This window comes from Corapipo altera, unplaced genomic scaffold (assembly GCF_003945725.1).
Source record: "Corapipo altera isolate COAL_440 unplaced genomic scaffold, ASM394572v1 0, whole genome shotgun sequence".
Taxonomy (NCBI): Eukaryota; Metazoa; Chordata; class Aves; order Passeriformes; family Pipridae; genus Corapipo; species Corapipo altera.
The window spans coordinates 17709604-17728582 of NW_020884872.1; the positions used below are offsets into that span (position 1 = coordinate 17709604).

At 42.1% G+C, this 18979-nt stretch overlaps 1 protein-coding gene across 1 annotated transcript in view; it reads left to right on the forward strand.

Moving 5' to 3' along the window:
* Window positions 1–51: 51 nt before the first annotated feature.
* The window catches only part of GPM6B (glycoprotein M6B), a 107349-nt gene continuing 88421 nt past the window's right edge, over window positions 52–18979 (forward strand). The window contains exon 1 of the mRNA XM_027638638.1: window positions 52–218. Within this exon, the coding sequence (XP_027494439.1) occupies window positions 215–218 (4 nt within the window). The 5' untranslated portion in view covers window positions 52–214. The remainder of the gene's footprint in view (window positions 219–18979) is intronic.

Consider the following 18979-nt stretch of genomic DNA (forward strand, 5'->3'; position numbering starts at 1 on the left):
GCGGGGCCGGGCCCGCCCCTCCCGCCCCGCCGCAGCCGCCGGAGGCGAGCGGAGCCCGCCAGTGTGTGCGAGCTGCGCTGCCGCTGCTGCCCTGCGCCGCCCGTCCCACCCCGGCACAGCCCGGCTCACCCCGGCACAGCCCAGCCCGGCGAGGCACGGCAGAGCGAGCCCCTGCCCTGCTCCCCCCGCACCGCCCGGGCGACCAGATCCAGCCATGGGTAAGCGAGCCGGGCTGCGGGGGAGCCGCGGCTGCGGGCGGGGAGGGAGCGGGGCAGGTGTGGGGCAGCCCCGGGGGTCGCGGCGGCAGCAGCTCCAGCCTACTGAGCGCCCCGGCAGTGCCGGGGGGTGGGGGGAGCGGCCGCCCCTCCGCCCCCCTCGCTCCGCGCCGCTGCCGCGGGAACTCGGCACAGGGACCGGGAGCGGGGACGGGCGCGGGAACCTCCTGTCTAGCGGGGCAACGGGACCTCGCTCACCAGCTGCAGAGCGCTCCCCTCCTCTGAAAATAAATCTATGTTAACACGGGATCGCGGAGCTGTGGGTTCTCCAGGCGGCTGTGCGCAGCCGGACGGAGCGCGTCCCTTGCCGCGGTCCCGCAGAAGCCGAGGGGGTGCAGGGGCGGCCGCCGGGCCGGAGCGGCCCCGGGTCTCCCCGCGGGTCCCGGTCCCGCCGTTCGGCGCTGGCACCGACTCGGTGTCGGACCGGCTGCCTCTCGGGGTAAGGCGGGGCGAGGGGAGCTGCTCAGCCCCTCTGCGCCAAACCCGCGTCCCTAGATCAATTTTTGCGGGGGGATGAAGTGTGGTCGGGAGAGAAGGAATAGCCTCGGGGGACAGGAGGGAGAGCCGACCTGCCTTCTGGAGGTGGGCAGCGTTGGGTACACCCGTGTGCTGGGCGAGATGCGTTTCGGTGTGAGCATTGGGGAATCCTGCGGGCTGTTGGAATAACGTGGTGTGCGTTTCCCTCTTGCAGCTTGGGGTCTGCGTGGTGGAGGGAGTTGGGTGTGGATAGAAAGTGGCAGCTTCTGTTCCCAAACCTATGGGAGGGGGTAGCGCTTGCATGAGTGTGTTAACGGGAGTAGAAATGGGGCCCTAGGGAGGGAAAGATTCGTAGTACACATGGGTCACTCGGTAGTAAGCATTCACCTTGAGCATTCGCATCCTTTTAGCATGAGCCTTTTAGTGTGGGCTGCTTCTGCAAGCTCTCCTTCAACCAACAATATATCCAAATTAATTAAGTAATAATGAAAGTTATGAGGTTTGGGGGGGGAAAAAAGACAGAAAAATGCAGCTGTATCTTTGATTTAGTTTGCCAATGGCGTGTTACTGCTTAGAGGTTGCAGCTGCTAAAGCAGAGCTATCAGTGCATGCCCGAGTGTTAATATGCGCATACTGACGCTGGCACTGTCTCTGGTTTTAATTAAGAAGAAAAAAAATTAATTACTCATCCAAAGCGAAAGGAAGCTGACAGAATTCCTATGGTTGCTACTTTGTTAAATTAATTCGCATCACCTAATTCCTTAATTTCTAAATGCTTATTAACTGGTTTGTTCCCTAGCTTAGTGAAGATCAGGCTCCTGTAGAATTACCATCTCTTAAATAAGTTTTTTAACTTTCAACACACCTTTCAGTGTATGTTAAAGTAGTGATTCCTGTGGCCTCTGCAACTCTGATGGGTGAAACAAACCAAACAGCTGTATCAAATCAGCATCAAAAAGCTTATTTTTTTGCAGGCATATTCTGATACTCACTTTTTAGACTATGCTTTTCCTATGTGAACTTTTGGTAATAAGTGGAACTGCAAAGTGGAGAGCCTCTCCACTGTCTAGCCCTTACTGTTCTTCTCTTACCTTACACTTTTACTTTACTGCCATGGGTTAATGTCCAATAAATCTTGGAATGGGGATGGAAGAGGGAAAGAGAGAAAGGAATGTTTTTTAGTGCCTTATTAAGAGAAGTGTATTGATTTTTAAGATAACACATGTAAAATTGTTCATAAATGTCTTTGCTGCTAAGTGTATGAAATTGATTTTTCTTCAGTAAATTAAGTTGCTAACGGTTTGAAATCAAAAAGTTGTTTTAAATCTTTGTCAGTGATTCATGTTGAGGAGAAGCACATTTTTATTTTAATCCTAAAATGTTATACAAACACCAAAGTTAGTCTTGCAGGCTGTGGGTCTGCAACTGTGTATGAAATATATCATTTATGTCTGTATAGAATGTGTTGTCCTGAATGTAGCAGTTGGGGAAAAGAGGAGTGAAGAGAAGAAAACATTTCTTGAACATTTTGCTCATAATGGCGATGATAACAAAAAACTACAAGGTCTGTTGACTTCTTTGCTTAGAAGCATTGTTGGATGACCAAACTGTGCCTGACTGGGCAATGGCAGTGTGGTCAGTCTGGAGTGGGGACTTAGAGCACAAATTTCAGATTAAATACTTCAAAAAGAAGTCACAAAAAGAAGCCTTTGTCAGCTGGGAATACAGTCCCCCATGAATACAAAGTTTTGTTTCTGTCATTGCATAACTGTTGCCTTGGCATTAGGTAGGCTGAGGCTGATGTGATTGTCTCACCAGGACTTGTTTGGAGCCCCAGTGCTGTTGTTGAGCTTCCTGATCTGATGGCAAGGATGTGTTTGACTGGTTCTCATTAGGGCTCTTTGATTGTCGTTGCTTGCACAAAAATTGTATGTAGAACTGGCTTAGTAAAGGTGATTTTTTTTTTCTTCATTTTTAGAGGCTGAGAGCCCACCACTGTCGTTGATGTTCATTGGGGTTTTAGCTCCCTCAATACTTCTGAAAGTCTGTCTTCAACACCACTTAGGGTTTGTGTCACCTGGAGGGAGAGTCGTCAGTAATAACCCGTGCAGTGCTTTGTGCATCTCCTCTCAGAAGTCCTACCTGTGACCATCTTGCATGTAGAAGATGGGGAGTGAGGCTATTACTTGACAAAATGAACAAAAATGCAAACGATTTTTGTTCATAAGTGTTTGAAAAGCATGATACAGTGTAATTTCTTGGGAACTGTGCGTTGACATAATTTTACACTTTTTCTTCTTTGTACTCCCCAAACTGTTGCTTTCAAATAAGAAAAGTGGTTGGAGCAGAGTGGGTACATGTATTATGTTTTGTTTGTTGGTTTGTTAAGAAAGAGATACTGAGGAGAACACTGCAAACAGGGGATGAAATTAATGCCTGTCAGACTGCTGCCTTGTGGAGTCTGCAAACCCAGGAGTTCTCAGGGACATCACGCTGTGCTGTGCTGGGGCCATCCGCTGTCCTTCACACCTTCTTCAGCACATCCAACTCCCTCACCAGTTGTTCCTACATCCCTGTAGCTCTTCTCTGCATCCCAGAGGGGACCATCCCTTTCTTGTAGGCAGTAACTTCAGGAGTTCCACCTCAGGGGCTTCTACCACTCGTAGAAATGGTCCTTGCTTTCACGTGAAACTTGCCTGAAGTAGGTTCAAATATGCCATAAACCAGGCTTTCTTCTTAAAAACAACTGGGAGCAAATTCTGAAAGAGAATCAGTCCTCATTCTTTCCATTCAGCTATACACTTCATTCAGGCAGGAGCTGGAGTCTTTTGTGTCTAACATTAATAGTAAAATCTGATTAGCTTTGGTCATTAAGGGTGGCTGGATTTCAATTGCCAAGTGTTGTAGTCCATATTTTCTTAAATCATACACCTCTTAAATGTAATTAACCTCATTCTTATTAAAGTTAATATTAGTTTCTCTTTTTTTATCTTCTCTAAAAACCTGTGAAATGCAAAATTTTATACTGCTGCCCTTCTATCTTCACAACACCTGCTTGTGCTGTTAAAAAGGCACTTAATTTTGCCTTCTCACTATAATCCTTCTTGTCTGAGAAGGAGGTGGAGGAGAAAATGTGCATTTCTGATATTCTTAGTATCCTAAACAATTTGTGCTTTCACCATATTTACAGGTTCTCCCTCTTACTTTCTTTCTAAACATGTGGTTCTGTAATAGAGGAAGTCTGCTGCCTTGTGTGTGAATTCTGTGTCTGATAGATCTTAAATTGTTACATTTCAGGAAAACATCCTGGATTATAGATTACGTCCCTGAGAGGTCTGAACTGTGTCAGTGCCTGATTACCTGACTTTTTCAGAGTGTTTATAGAGTTTTTTAATCCAATCGAAGTCTGCAGGTGTCTTTCAATGCTTAAAGGACTTTATTTTTCTCAAATCAGTACCTTTTTTTCAAGTTTGCTTCCCTGTGTTATAATATGAAGTTGTCATGTTTCAAGCATAGGGTTTTTTATGCACTATTTTTCTATAACTTTTGTTTTTCAAGATTAATGCTTTCTAATCATAGAATGGTTTGGTTTGGAAGGGACCTTTAAAGATCAGTTAGTCCAACCCTTCTGCCGTGAGCAGGGACACCTTTTCACCTGTTCGAAGCCCCATCCAGCCTGACCTTGAACACTTCCAGGGAAGGAGCATCCAGGGATGGGGCATCTGCAACTTCTCTGAATAATACTTACTAATATCTGAAGTCATTACTCTAAAAAATAAGCCCAGTGTCTATTTCAGGATAAGGTTAAAAAGAATTGACAATAAACTCAGTGAAGCTTGGTATCTCTTTTTCTCCTCATGCAGCGGCATTGTGTTGTCCATGAGTGGGTGCACGTTCTCATAGTGAGGATTTTCTTTTCCCTGAGACACACAGCTGTTACAGCCAGATACAGAATCATTGCACGTATTGTATTTCCACTGATGGTTTTCGGATAAATATGTGTTGTTATCTTTTTAGAAGTGTGAGAGCATTGTATCCAGTGAAATTTCACTGAGGTAAAGTATGTGCCGAGGGAGCTGCTGTGGGTTGTTGCGTTACCACATTCTCCACCATGACTGCTCTTCCCATGGAAACTGATGGATGGATTTCTCTTCTGTTTGACCTCCCCCATGTGCATCCTGGCTGTGTGTGCCCTTTGCCTTTCCTCAGATGTGCACACACCTGGTCCCTGTTAATGCATCCCCAGCACCTGCTCAGGCAGCACATCACCTTGCTCCTCTGTGCAAGCTGTTCTCACTGAGGTTCCAATAGCCTGCACAGAGCCATGGGAACTGCCTTCCTGTGAGTTACTCAAACCCACCGGCAAAAAATCTAACCCTTCAAGGCACCATGGTGTTAATGTTGTGGAAAATGTGTGAATATGCTTATTAGTGCACTTTTAACATAGGTGCTTTTTATCCTGGAGTGTGAGGCTAAGGCTCACTCCTCATGAAGCAAATGGCATCTCGCTGGGGTTCCAGTTGGGTGAGGTGTGTGGTGACACACTTGGGAGGTGGTTCTCCAGGGTTCACTGAAGTGTGCTTGTGGCTGGATTGGTTTGAAGGAAATCAAAATTCTTTCTGTTCTCCTGTCTGGTTCCTTAAAATATGTTCAGGTGTGAGTGCCTCTGGGTTTGAGCTGGTATGAGCAAATGTAAGGAGAGATAGTTTGTTTTCCATGTGGGACATCAAAGATGGTTGTATTAAAGTAATGAATCTCAGCTGAGCCTGTGAGGCTCTGAACAGATGCAGAATCCTGTGCTGGAAGCATTACTGGGTCAATACACGCTGTGGTCAAAAGGCAAAACAGAGCCACGTCCATCTTGTAAGGTGGCTTATTCCAGGTCATGTGCAATGTAGCCTGTGGCCTAGGGGAAGCAAACTTGGTTTGACAGTACCCAGTGAAGAATCCACACCTCCTGATCCCCTCTCGACCTTTCTTCTGCAGGCAGCAATGAACAGCTTGGATGCAGGAATGGCTGTGCCAGTCAAAATCCTGTCACCCCTCCCCTGTAAACACACTGAGCGTCAGTGGAGATGTCACCATTCAGTGCAACAAATAGGTAGCATCCTATGCACCACTTAGTTCTCAGCTGTTTGTTACTTTCTATTGCTGCTCTGTCTTGGTGCTTTGGCAGTCTTCCTCTCCATAATTATTTGTCTCTTGGGTTTTAGGCTCAAAAGCTTGCACGGGGAGTTGTGGCTTGGGAAACATTTATGAGCAACACAAAGAACTATGAGAATTCAACATCTTTTGTTCTCCCTGTTTTTGGAGCTGTTCGACTAGCAGCAACTTCAAAATGTGAATGGAGCTTATGTTTCATTAGCAGAAAGATGTGCCAGATGCAGGGCTATCAAGAGCTATAAACCTCAGTGCCTTGTTCCACGTTGGTTGTGGGTGTGTTTGTTTTATGCTTTGATAATTGTGTACATTGTGACATTTGGAAATTTTAACCAATGTACAGCCAATGACTGTCAGGAGTGTGTTTGTACTTTAATGTTTGGGATTTTTTTTTTTGTCTGAGGGGAAGATGTTGAAAAGGACTGTGGTTCAAAGATAGCTGGGACCTGGGTCATGAATAAGACTGGACTTCTTGAAGTTATGAACTGATTCGAAGTATTCAAAGTAAGATACATCCTTCATAATTTTTGGGGTGTTTTGAGGTTTTTTTAGTGTTTATTAGGTGCACAGAGCAATCATTGCATATTGCAACCTAAAACTCGTTTGTGTATACATTCCTTCAATGCCAGTAGAAATATAAGAATTGCCCTGGTGTAAACCATACGTAAATCAGAGAGTTGGATTGCACTGAAGACAGTGTTAGGCAAAAAAAAAAAAGGGAAACATATGCGGTTAATGGCTTGGGATTAAGGAAGCAGCTGGTTTGCCTTCCAGGTGCTGGTCTGTGGATTGACAGATAGAAAGGACACCTTGTGTTAACAATGCAACTGGCTGGGAGATCCAAAAGTTGGAGTAAATGATGGGAGTCCAGCCAGAGGAGGATTACATTTTGAGTAGCACACTGGTTTTCTCAGTATTGGAAACATACCTTTGGGCTTATTGGTTGTTTTGCTGAGCTGGAGCTGTGGAGCCTGCCACTGATGGCTGACTGAGGAGGAGTCTGACTCCCTCGTGCTGCCAGCAAGGCAGAGCTAACTGGCACTCTCCAGTGTCTGGTTTTACCTTTTAGTCTATATTTTTGTCAGCTTGCATGTGAGCAAGTTCATCAAGGCTTTTCAGTCCTAATGCTGAGTGTGCATCAGAATCAGTGAAGTTGCTGGGTGCGGGTGAGCATAGGTTGCTTGCAGTCACCTGCTGACACCCTTTGGGAGCTCACTTGGGAGGGTGGCTGCTGTTGGGTCTTAGTTATCTCTTCAAGAGTGATTTTCCCACCTATTTTTTTTTCTTTTTTTTTTTTTTTAGTTCTTTGGGTTTATATCTGTTTTGCTTTCTGATGGGACACAAGTATCTTAAGACAGTGCTTTCATCACCTTAAGATTTCTTTTTAAAGCATCTTAAGTTCTAGGTTTTGGGCAGCGCTGTCAGGATTTGCTGGAATGAAGTCCTGGGCATACACTATGCCGACACACACCATGCAAGTTGGAACTAGTGCAGAGCGCTGACTGGATCTTCAATACTTTTTTGTAACTTCTATACTAAAATTTTCTTGTTCATTGTGTTTTCTGTATATTATGTTTGTAGATTTATTTTTTGGTTTTGTTTTTTTTCTAAGGAATAACTTTTGGAAGGTTTTAAGTGATTGCTGTTTGTGTGTAAACTTATACTTTTGTTACCAAAACTGTGTTGACATAAGTGTCATGCACTTTCCCAAACAAAAGCGTAAAATGAGTTATTGTATTTGTTAAGCACACAGCTGAAAATAAGTTTGCCACATGGAACTTCCCTTGTGGGAAATTAAATGCTTTTCTTGAGCTGTGTAGGCATGTATTACCAAAAAAAAAAAATGTCATGAGGAAAGAGAGATGACTAGTGGGAGTATTTGGAGTTGAGAACTTTTGGTGCAAGCACAGGGATCTGCTCCAGCACATCCGTCAAGAATCCATGACTTGCAAGGTGTAACAAACAAGAACACTTCATGTAACATCTGCTTAGGCACTGATACAAAAGCCTTGAAATATCTGAGGTATTTGTCATTCTGTGTCAGGGGAATGTAACAGAATACAGTACATCGTTTATTACTGCCTGCCCCAGCCAGTAAAGTTATTAGGTACTAAAGCTGATAACAGTTACATGGAGCCAAAATTTTATGTAAGCTAACGCAAGGAATGCAATGTAGAGGGGGCTTTGCTCTATATGGCTGATGTAGCCTGTGTTAGCAATTATTTCCCTCATGCAGTGTGTACCTTCACTTCATAGACATTTCTCCCATTCTGTGCTAAAATTGAAATGGTGATTTCTCATGCTTGGTAATTGTCTGATGAAAGTCAACCAATTAAGTTAATGTATGGAAACTTAAAGAAGTAATGATGTGGAATGAAAAATAGCCAGTTAAGTTATTTTGCTGGGTTTAGTCTGCAATTTTTAGTCTCTCTCTTTAAATTATTTTCAAATAGTTTGAAAATGCCTATTTTTCTCCTCAAACTTTATCTGTGAGAAACATATAATAGGTATTTAATCTTTAACCTCCTCCTGAAATTCTTTGAGGTTTTTCATTTTATCTGCCACTGATATGCTTGCAACACCATGTTTGAGAAATTGTTGTAATCTACCACATACTGAAGTCCTCTTACTCCTCAGTGGAAACTTCAGGGAAGCAAAAAAGAACAATGAAGGAGTAAAACAAACTCTTAAAAGCACTAATTTAAAATAGCCAAGGCAGACTGAAGGTAGGTATTTGGGGAGTGAGTGGAACTGAAATGAAAGACAAATAAGGTGGCAGCACGAGACTCAAGACTCAAATGATTTTAGCCTTAAACAGTCTGCAGATTTCATTAAAGTTATTTTATCTTCCTGTAAAACTTTGTTTCTGGATTTTCTCAGGTTTCCTATGGCTGTTGTCATAAAATCTGCTGAATGTTTTTCCCATTATGGTCAGCTCCCCAGTATGCCCAACATGGTTTAGGCTTTTTTTATCATCCTCGAAGAGAGGAAATTCTGCACATCATGGTTAAACCTTGTCCTTCCCTCCCTCTAGGCTGTTTTCTACCAGGTTTTGTGAGCAGGCTGTGTGTGTGGGTAGATAGTTCCCTGCCTACCTTATTCCTTTTGGTATTTGATCCTCCACTGAAGACTTTCTTCCTGAAGTGGCAGCCAGAAGCGCGTGCTGGTTTTGCATGCATGTGATTCACTCGTGGTAGATGAGCACAGTTGTGACTGTGACTTGTACTTCCAAGTAAGTGATGTACCTCTCCTAGAGATACAAAACAGAGAAGACATTAGAAGAAATATCTTTAAAATAAACAGAAAGTCAGGAGACACTCTCTTAAAGCAAAATTAAGTGCTTTACTGGAGGGAAGTTGGAGTCTTGAATTTGTATTTCAACAGTAACGAAAGGGCACAGCACACGTGGAATATTAAATGTTGTTGCCAAGGCTAATGGGAATGTCCCAGCTGCTGTTAAAACCTGACATATAACTGTGTTAATTACTGCACACTGAGTCTCCTTTTCTGTTCTTATAATAACATACAAAGAAAAAAGTTCAGGAAAATACCAGGGTAGTTACAGTCGGTGCTAGCTACTTCTACCCCTTACAAAAATGCATTTAGTTGATGAATCTATTTTGTTTCATGTTTGATGTTAGATAGCATAGGTATTTTTTGGCTGTAGAGATACTTGCCAAATTGGTTAGTATGATGGCTGTAGGATGGCAATTTACTTTCTGAAGATTACCTACCCTCTTAGAAAAAATTATGTTCAAAGGGGTTATTTTCCACAGAGTTGTTAGGGTTTAACTGAGGGATGAGAATGGAAACAATACCTGAGTTTCTGTTAAAAAAAAAAAAAAAAGAAACAAAGAAAGAAAAGAAAGTTACCAGCTACTTGTAAATGTGGTATCTTTGTTCATTAGTTACTTCTTTGGCATGCCAAAGGGGTCCCTGTGTAGAGCTCCTGAGAAGAGACTTATGTGGACTTCATAAGGAGACACAGAAGGGGAGAAGCAGTTTTCCAGCCAAAATGTGAGTTCCCAAAGAATTCCTTCCTCTTTCTCATCATAGAAGGCAGGTTTATTGATTCAGAAAATGCCATCATGCTTGCTTAAATTCTCGTCTACTGTAATCCTTCCTAAAATACTTGATCCTTAACCCTTTGTTTTTTAGGGAAGAGAATGGTAAGATTAGTAGGAGGGAAGCATGCCTTTTTCCTTCCATACATGTTCACGAGCGTGACTGCTGTGCCCACTTTCCACATGGTCAGTAGTCTGTCTTCTGCATGTGTGAAACGTCCCTTATGTTAGCTCCTGTACCTTGTAAATAAAGTGTTTTCTATTGCCTTACTCAGAAAATATGTCAGGCATTTTGTTGCATATGCTTCATTGCTCCAACATTTGCGCTTTGCATTTGCATGTGGTTATTAGATCTCTGTGGAGAGAGATCTCTTCTCCTCACCCAAGTTTAAACATAGGAGTAAAATCAAAGAATCATAGAGTCATTTGGATTGAACAGTAATTTAGAGATTATCCAGTGCCAACTCCCTTGCTGTGGGAGGGACACCTTCCAGTAGACCAGGTTGCTCAGAGCCTCATCCAGCCTGGCCATGAACGCCTCCAGAGATGGGGCATCCACGTCTCTGGGCAACCTTTCTAGTGTCTCACCACCCTCACAGTAAAGAATTTCCTCCTAATATCTAATCTAAAGCTGTCCTCTTTCAGTTTAAAGCATTACCCCTTGTCCTATCACTACACTCACTGATAGAGTCCCTCCCCATCTTATCTGTAGGCCCCTTTAGGTACTGGGAGGTGCTACAAGGTCTCCCCAGAGCCTTCTCTTCTCCAAACTGAACAACCCCAACTCTCTCAGCCTGTCTGCATAGGCGAGGTGCTCCAGCCCTCTGATCATCTTCGTGGTTTCCTCTGGACTCATTCCAGCAGGTCCATGTCCTTATTATGCTGAGGACTCCAGGGCTGGATTTAGTACTCCAGGTGAGGTCTCACCAGAGCAGAGTAAAGGGGCAGGATCAGCTCTTGACCTGCTGACCACACTGTTTTTGATGCAGCCCAGAGTACAATGGGCTTTCTGGGCTGCAAATGCATGTTGGTTCCTACCCAGTTTTTCACTCAACACAGCCAAGTCCTTCTCAGCAGGGCTGCTCTCAATCCACTCATTGCCTGGCCCTGTATGCATGGTTGGGATTGCCTCACGTGCAGGACTTAATACTTGGCCTTGTTCAGCTTGCGTTTATTTGCCGTTTTCATATTATTTTCTTGTATCAGGCTAAATCACTGGCATGACAGCAGCATCCCAGAATGGAATTGATCCTGAGCTGCTGCATGTGGTCCCAGAGACATTCAGGCTTTTGATTTTTTGTGACTTCCATAGTCACAAGTGGACTTGCAGCAGGAACCTTCACTCTTCAGTGGCAGACAGGGATGAAGCTGTGGTGCTTAAAGCCTTCAGGCTTGGCAGCTACTGTGGGTCTTGCTTTGTCCTGAGGGAGATGGCTGGAAAGAGCACCTCAGTGATAGCCTGCATCCCAGGCTTCCCACAGCACTTAGGACATACCGTGACAGTGTTTCCTGCTAGAAGATACTGGCAATTAATTTAAAATCCTTCCCTAGGTCATCATGACTTTTAAGGAGCTTTTGCACTTACTGTCTCAGAAACTGCCTTTCCTACTTGAGCATGTCCTGCCAAGGCAGCTGTGTTTCTCTTAAGCATTGAAGTTAATGATACAAAACATGAAGCTTGAGAGAAGGAGATCAGGATTACAGTTCTTCTTAGCTGTATACTCACTGTCACCAACCCTTCTGTGGGACACTATCATGATCAGGGCTTTTTGTGGCTGCTGGACAAAGTGTAAGGCCTGGCTTGGGCATCTGTGATCCTTTCTGCAAGGGCTTTTCAGGATGGTGCTCGTATGGCCTCTCTGTGCTTAGCAAGAAACAAGGCAAGCTTTATTTTATTTACTGGTGCCTGTTTTTGTTGTTTATTTGGGTTTTTTATGGAATGCAAAGGAAAAAGCTTTTTTCAAATGTAACAGCAATGTTGCATAAAAGGATCTTCCTTGTGTTTGTGCTGCTGCTGACATACACTTTGGCTAAGTTAAGCCCTGTGGAGTAGGTGGCTTTGAATCAGAGGATAATCACAATTCCTCTGTATGTGCTATAGCACAAGCTGTGCAATGTGGAAATCTGGTAGTGTTCTGTCTGGACTGTGTAGCTTCTTTCCTATCAGGGTGCATATAGTAACCTAAACTTACCTCTTAGCGTAACCTTAAATGGGCCATCAACTCAATCACACATTGGCATGCAGACTTTTTCATTTCCATTTTTGCTTGGGAATTCCATCTCCTGCTGTCTCCTGCATGTGGGCTTACCTGTATTTGCATGGTAGGAGTTTGTATAAGGAAATACCTTCCCAGATATTAGCCCCAGCAGCTGTGACCCTGTGGAGGCACATGGAAGAGGCAGGGCAGCAGTTGCCAGCAAACATCACCACCATCCTTTGTTTCCCTCATAGCTATGGTGACCCTGGATGTGAGACCAGGAATGTATGCGCTGGAGATGATTTAAGGAAATGTGCAGCACCGCATACTAATTAATTTGGGTCATGGTACTCATAGGATAAGCACAGCAGCTTCCTGCCTCCCAAGTGGTTGCTGCAATTCTGATTTGAACCCTTTTTCTTTATGCCAAGAAAAAACTTCACAGTAATTAAAATTAACCTGACCTGCTTTAGAGGAGCCTGGTTTGAATTAGGGCATGATTATTAACTCTAGCAGTATTTGGCTTTGCTAAATCTTTCCCTTTCCTTCCATGTTTCACTCCTTGCCGCTCCATCAGCTCAATAACGTCTGCTGGAGTAGTATCTATTTACAGAAGACCCCTCATCTCTGTAGAGGAGACTAAGACTTGGCTAAAACGTACCACAAGCCTTGGTGGGACGCTGTCAGGGGTGTGGTATCTGCTGCAGAGCTTGATGGCTGACAGGATATTGTGTTGTCCCATCTCCAAAAAGCCAGGGAGTAGAAAATGGGGAGTGAAAAGGTAACTTTATTGTCTGCATAGCTGACCTGAATGCTGTTGTTCTCATGGGCATCTAAAATAATTAAAATAATCAGACTGCTTGGAGTTTACAGCAGTAAATCCAAGTCCTTTGGCCTTTTGTATCCATGTGTGGGAAATTCAAGAAAAAACAAGAGTGCAACAGAGTTTTAATCTCAAACCATGGAAGCTCTGTTGGTTTGAAGGCTCAAAGTCCCCTGCTTGTGGTTTTCTTTCACATGAACTAGATGATATGCCCATTTTATTCTTTATATTAGATGACACCATTGAAAAGTATCTTCAAGCCCTCTTTATGGGGTGGGTGATCTGTGAACATGAGTTTTCATCAAAAAATGCAGTAAAGCTTTTTTTTAAAGGCAGCGTTTTGCATCAGTCGCCGGTTTGAAACAGAGTACCAGTTTCAAAGTCTCTCATGTGACAACTGTGCTACTTGTTTTCCAAGGCATTTTTCAGGCAGGAGGCATTGGAAGCTGCTAAAGTGTTTTCACAAATTCTTCTCTGGTACAGGGCCTGGATGCTTTGATGCCCCTGCCTTGTTCTGCTATGCCATACAGTAGTGTGGTAAGACCCTCCATGTCTGTGATCCCTGGTGATGGAGTGAATATGTTTTTTTCACTGTTGTTTGTTTTTACAGTGTTTAAAAAGTTGATGCTGCCAGAAGAACAAAAAACAGTAGGATTTTTTTTTTAACCCAGACAAACAGGATACTTGTACTAGAAAGGTCTTTCTGTCAAGAAATTGAAACATCCTTTGTGGAAAAAAATATTTGAAATGCACATTGTGGTATGCTGCCTCTTTTTTCCTCTGAAAGAATTGTTTCTACAATGAAATGAAAGTGATCTTTAGTTTAAAGGCTCATATTGGACATTGCCTCAGCTTGGGAACAATTGGAAAGCAAAGAAAATGTAGGAGTTATACAGAGAGGCTGTATTTTGGGGTCTGATTTTCCTTGATTCTTCCTCTGAAGTTCTAATTTATCTTTGGAAAACATGAGAAACTTGAGGTCACTAAACATAATTTTCTTTTCTCCTGTAAAATGATTAAGCATTGATAATCTCTAAACATGGTAGTCCCTTCTCCCTATTTTTGCAAGATATCATTAACCTCCACTATCAGTGAGATGTCTCATGCTCTTTAGAGAGGGTATCTCTGCTGTCTCCTCGATTTCTGTGCAGGAGGTAGATCAGCATCTGTCAGAGAGATGCAGGCATCTAATTCTTAAGCACTGTAAAATCTTTGCTCTTGGTTCCTGCTCCTATCCAGCCATTCTCTTTTGTAGTCCTTGAATGGTGAAAAAAAAAATCACAAGATTATTTTGGAGGCTTTTACTTGCTGTTGGTTTTTTGAGCATTTAGTGACTGGTAGTTACTTCAAATTTTCCCTCTTCAGTGGTGATGAATGGAAATCTACTTTCTGGGAGTTTTTTTCTGTTTCATAATAAAAGATGCAGTTTTTCATGCATGCTTCAGAACTGGGACTTGAGCTGGGCACCAGATCTTGATAAGCTTGGTGATGGTATTGCAAGAGGCAGTTCTAGTGTAGGTAGCAGGCCTCTCTTCTTGCATGACTAGTACTTTTACTCTTGCTTTGGAGGAAAAAAGGCTAAATATGTACCACACTACCTGCCCCTGCTTTTTACACTCTTCTCTTTTGTACAGGGATTATTGTTTCAGGTCTACAGGAAAGCACAAAGCCTAGGAAAACTCTGAGCCTATAACACCTATGAAAGGCCTGTGTTTTAAGGAAGCATGTCTGAAACTGAAAAAAACCAAGGAATCATGTTTTTTGGTAGGTGGTACCTAATTCGATAAAACTGATGTGTCTGGAGGAAAAGTGTTGTCACATAACATAGGGACAGTACTTTTTAAACTATCAGAATACTCTTTGTTTCTTTCTCCATCTTTTCTATGTAGTGAAACAAAAACTTGCTATAAATTTATTGTCTACATTTGAGTGATGTCATATGTATATGTGATACTTGCATGCATTCCCTGTTCAGTCACTAAAGAGGCTCCATAAATGTTTAGTTTAAAACCAATAAATTTGAGGGTGGGGGAATGGAGATTTTCACGGTATGTCATTAAGGAAATGTTGCAAAACTGACGTAAGGGTCATATTCTTTTACTCTGCAAGCTCTGCATATTTCAGGCAAACTTTGCCATAACGGAGCAGTTAGGAAGCGGTGGTTAGTGGGTCAGACAGGCCCAGGGGGCTAAATTGGGTTTTGTTCAGCTAACTGCTAGTGCTTTTTAATCAACGCTGAATTTTGCGTGCAACACTCACTTTCTTCCCCAAAGCCATAACAAAAAAAAGAGGGTGTTCAAATGGATTATGCACAACATCTGTCCTTTACTAAATCAGTTAGGGAGTTACCACAGCAAGGGAAGAGAAGCTGCCTATAGCTACTGTTAGAGCATCTTTTTGCCACTGTGGCTTTGGTGGTCTGGTCCAAGCAACTGTCGACGAAGTTCTGTGTGCAGTCCTCAAACTCCCTTTAGAAGGAAAAGGAGAATTTCCTTTTATGTTTTGTGCAGCATTTTTACAACAAGCGCGAACTTCCAACACAACAGTGTCATGAAAATTGGAAGTGCAATTAATTTACAGTGCTATGAAATAATTGCATAGATTTCTCCCTGTACAGCTTCTTTAGGTGTTAGGCTGCTTCACACTAAGGAATTGTTTTTTTCAAATCTTTCTGTTGCCACCTGTTCAGTCTCCAGTAAATGTAATTAGTGTGATGGTAAAATGACAGAGGCTTTGGCCTCTCTTGTCTAGAGGTTTTATATATTCTCTACCATAGACTGTGTGTTAATTGGACTATCCTGATAAGTTTCGATTTTCCTTGATACCAGCCTTTTTTGACAAAAGGCTCCTTGGAGGCCAATTTCATTTTTTAAAAAGTCCATTGCAGTAAAAAAGCTTCAGTGAAAATATAATACAGGCATCTGTGGTTTGAAGTTTTTAAGTTCAGCTGAACTTCTTCAAATTAGTGGGAGTTTATTATGTTCATCACCCAAAGCAGACTGAGTCTGTGCTATATTTAAAGTTAAAATTTAATCACAATTTACTGGATACTTACTGCTGTCTGCCGCAAAGGAACCTAAGAGGAAAAAGAATAGTACTTTTCTTTTTTGAAGTTCTGTACAGGACCATCCCCAAGACTCACATCATGTGCCTGAGAATATTGTCCAAATACTTCTTGGACTCTGTCAGGCTTATTGCTGTGAGCACTTCCCTGGGAAGCCTGTTCCAGCACCCAACCACCCTTTGGGTGAGGAATCTTTTTCTAATATCCAACCTAAACTTCCCCTGACACAACTTCTGGCCATTCCCTGGTGTCCTGTCACTGGTCACCACAGAGAAAAGATCGGTGCCTGGTATGGAGTGTTGTTTAAAGCATAACTTGGAATAACTTTTATTTGGCTGAAAAATTGCATTAAAGACCCAATGAATTACTTCCTTAGCTTCATCTTTCAGATAAGTAATTACAGAAATATGCATTGGTATTTGATAATCCAGGAAACAACTTTTGATTATAATGAGATCTACAAAGCATGTTTCATGCTATGAGCGTGGTCTTGGAAATGTGGTTGAAGAGCACCGCCATGGAAATGAAGTATGATGCAACTTGGATACAAATGACTAAGCTTATGTAGAGAAATGATTCATCAGAGCATGGCTACTGGCCTCTAACAGATGTTTCAGGCTAGCAATGGGGCAACATGCATACAAACTTTGGCTTGGAACTCTTTTTCTTTCCAGAACCACAAAACACTTTCTTTTTGCAAGTCTGTTAACAGTTACCACTGCTTTCCATCTAGCGCTTAAATACATTTTAATAAGTAAAATCTTGGTCTGCGGTGGAGGTTGTATTTATAATTTCAAAGTTTTTGCTGTTTCATAGTTGCAAAATACATTCATTAAAACCAGGGCTTCTGACAGAGTCACAAATATAGTGGGATGTGCTGAAATGATAGCCAGATCTGCAGGAGAACAGGCTTTTCTGAGTTGCATTTTTTGGTCTTGTGTAAAAATGCAGAGACACCCCCAGATGCCAGTTAATTTTTCAGTAAAGAAGTGCTAGCAATTACTTTTACTGCAGCCTTTCTGGATAATAATTCTTATATAGATAGCTCCCCTTATATGTGCATTTAATGGCATCAACTAATTCTAGAATACAAACACTATTTCAAAACTGCATTATATTTTTAATAAACTGTCATCTCTGAAATGCTGAAACTCCTTTAGATATAAGCGTACATAAACCTACGTGTAGCAGCTAGGTGGCAGAAACTGTGCCTTTTTAAAATAAAGTGGCACTATAAATGCAACAGTGTTGCTTTGTAGTGACTCTTCAGTGTCTTTTAAAGAATTTCGTGATACCTTTGTATTGCCACAGTGTATCCTTTGGTTTTATTGATGTCATCTTTAGGTGGCTGAATGGTCAGAAACAGATTCTTCTTTTGCATGTCTACCATCTGTGTGGTTATAAAAGAAAAATAACTGAGAGATGTCACCTTGTGCTTTTACCAATGACTTTCTTAGTGTCTGCTGTCAAGTCGTTTACCTGTCATACCTCGTAAACAATATTACGTACACCAGTTAAACATTATAATGGAACAGTTATGGGGGGGGAAATGGGGGAGGGGAGGGGGGAAGGGAGATTTTTTCAATTTTGACATATTCTACTGTTTCAAAAAGTAAATCAACCTCAAATGGAAATGCAGCTGGTAAAAAATACTATGCCCTGATAGGATATTCTCTAAACTCAGGTGATTACTGCAATTCCACGAAGGGCTTGTTCAGTCCTTTGCTGGGCACTGCTTACCAGCAGAAGTGGTCAGACATTTTAGTGGATTGCTTTAAATTCTTTGACCTTCCAACCTTTTTATGTAGAATCTAACTGCATAAAACGTTGGCCCAGCAATGTGTGAAGGGGTCATATAATCTGTGAGCTACCTGTGCTGTGTCAACAGCACAAAAAATACTTTTGTGTGCACCATCTTATCAAAGTTAAACAAATTAGCTTGTTTTAAGAGTGCAGTAGAGTTATCAAGGAGGAACCAAGGTATTTTGTGCGACAGGTTGGGAAATAAATGCCTTGTTACAAAATGAGGTGTTTAAGAAAGTGCTTGAGGATGCAGAACTCATGCCCTCTCTAACTGAACACTATGTGCAACAGCTCTCTTAACTCTTGAACTTCCAAAATGCTTGATTACTTAATGGTCAGGTTGGTGAGAATTCGGAACATAAGAGCAGTAAGATAGTTCATTTGTTGTGATGTTTAAACTTCATTAAATGTTAAACTAAATAGAATTATATAACTTTAGTAGATTCAAAAGACAACATACAAGTTTTCCTAATAGCTGAAATTGTCAAGAGCAGGGTGCCCTAAACAGTAGTGAGAGGGAACAGTGTATCTTGCATGTATTGAACACTGAGGAACACAAGTCTTACTTAGCAGTTGAACAATTTGTATAGTCACTGTATAGTCCTTTCAGTCTTTTTAATTGCTTTTTAATGTCAGTTTTGGACATCAACATTATTGAGAGAGCATTGTTTTTGATTACAGAGAGTGCTGTCTGATTAAAATGTTCTTGAGAATCTTCCCAAGTGCTTTTTTTACAGGAACAAGCACATTGACTTAGCAAAATGCTTAGCTGTTCATTAAGGCAATATGCTGTAGCTACGAAGCTCATGTGATTTACATGCATTTGAAGTTGTATCTGTACCTGTTTCTTGTTTTTATGACTTTGAACAAATGAGCTGAATTCTTTTAGCACACTTCTCTTTCATTTGTTTATGTATTCAAGATGCTTAATGGGTAATTACTATTTTCAGAATGCTTCAGTGCCTAAATGGAGGCTGATGCTGAAGGAGTATCTCTGGAAAACATGTGATTTAAGAGTTGCAGGTTTGAATCATACTTATTCTTAGTATTATCAACTACTGCGTGTTTTCACTCTCCAAAAGAGTGATATCTGAAAAGGCTCGTAAATCCTGACA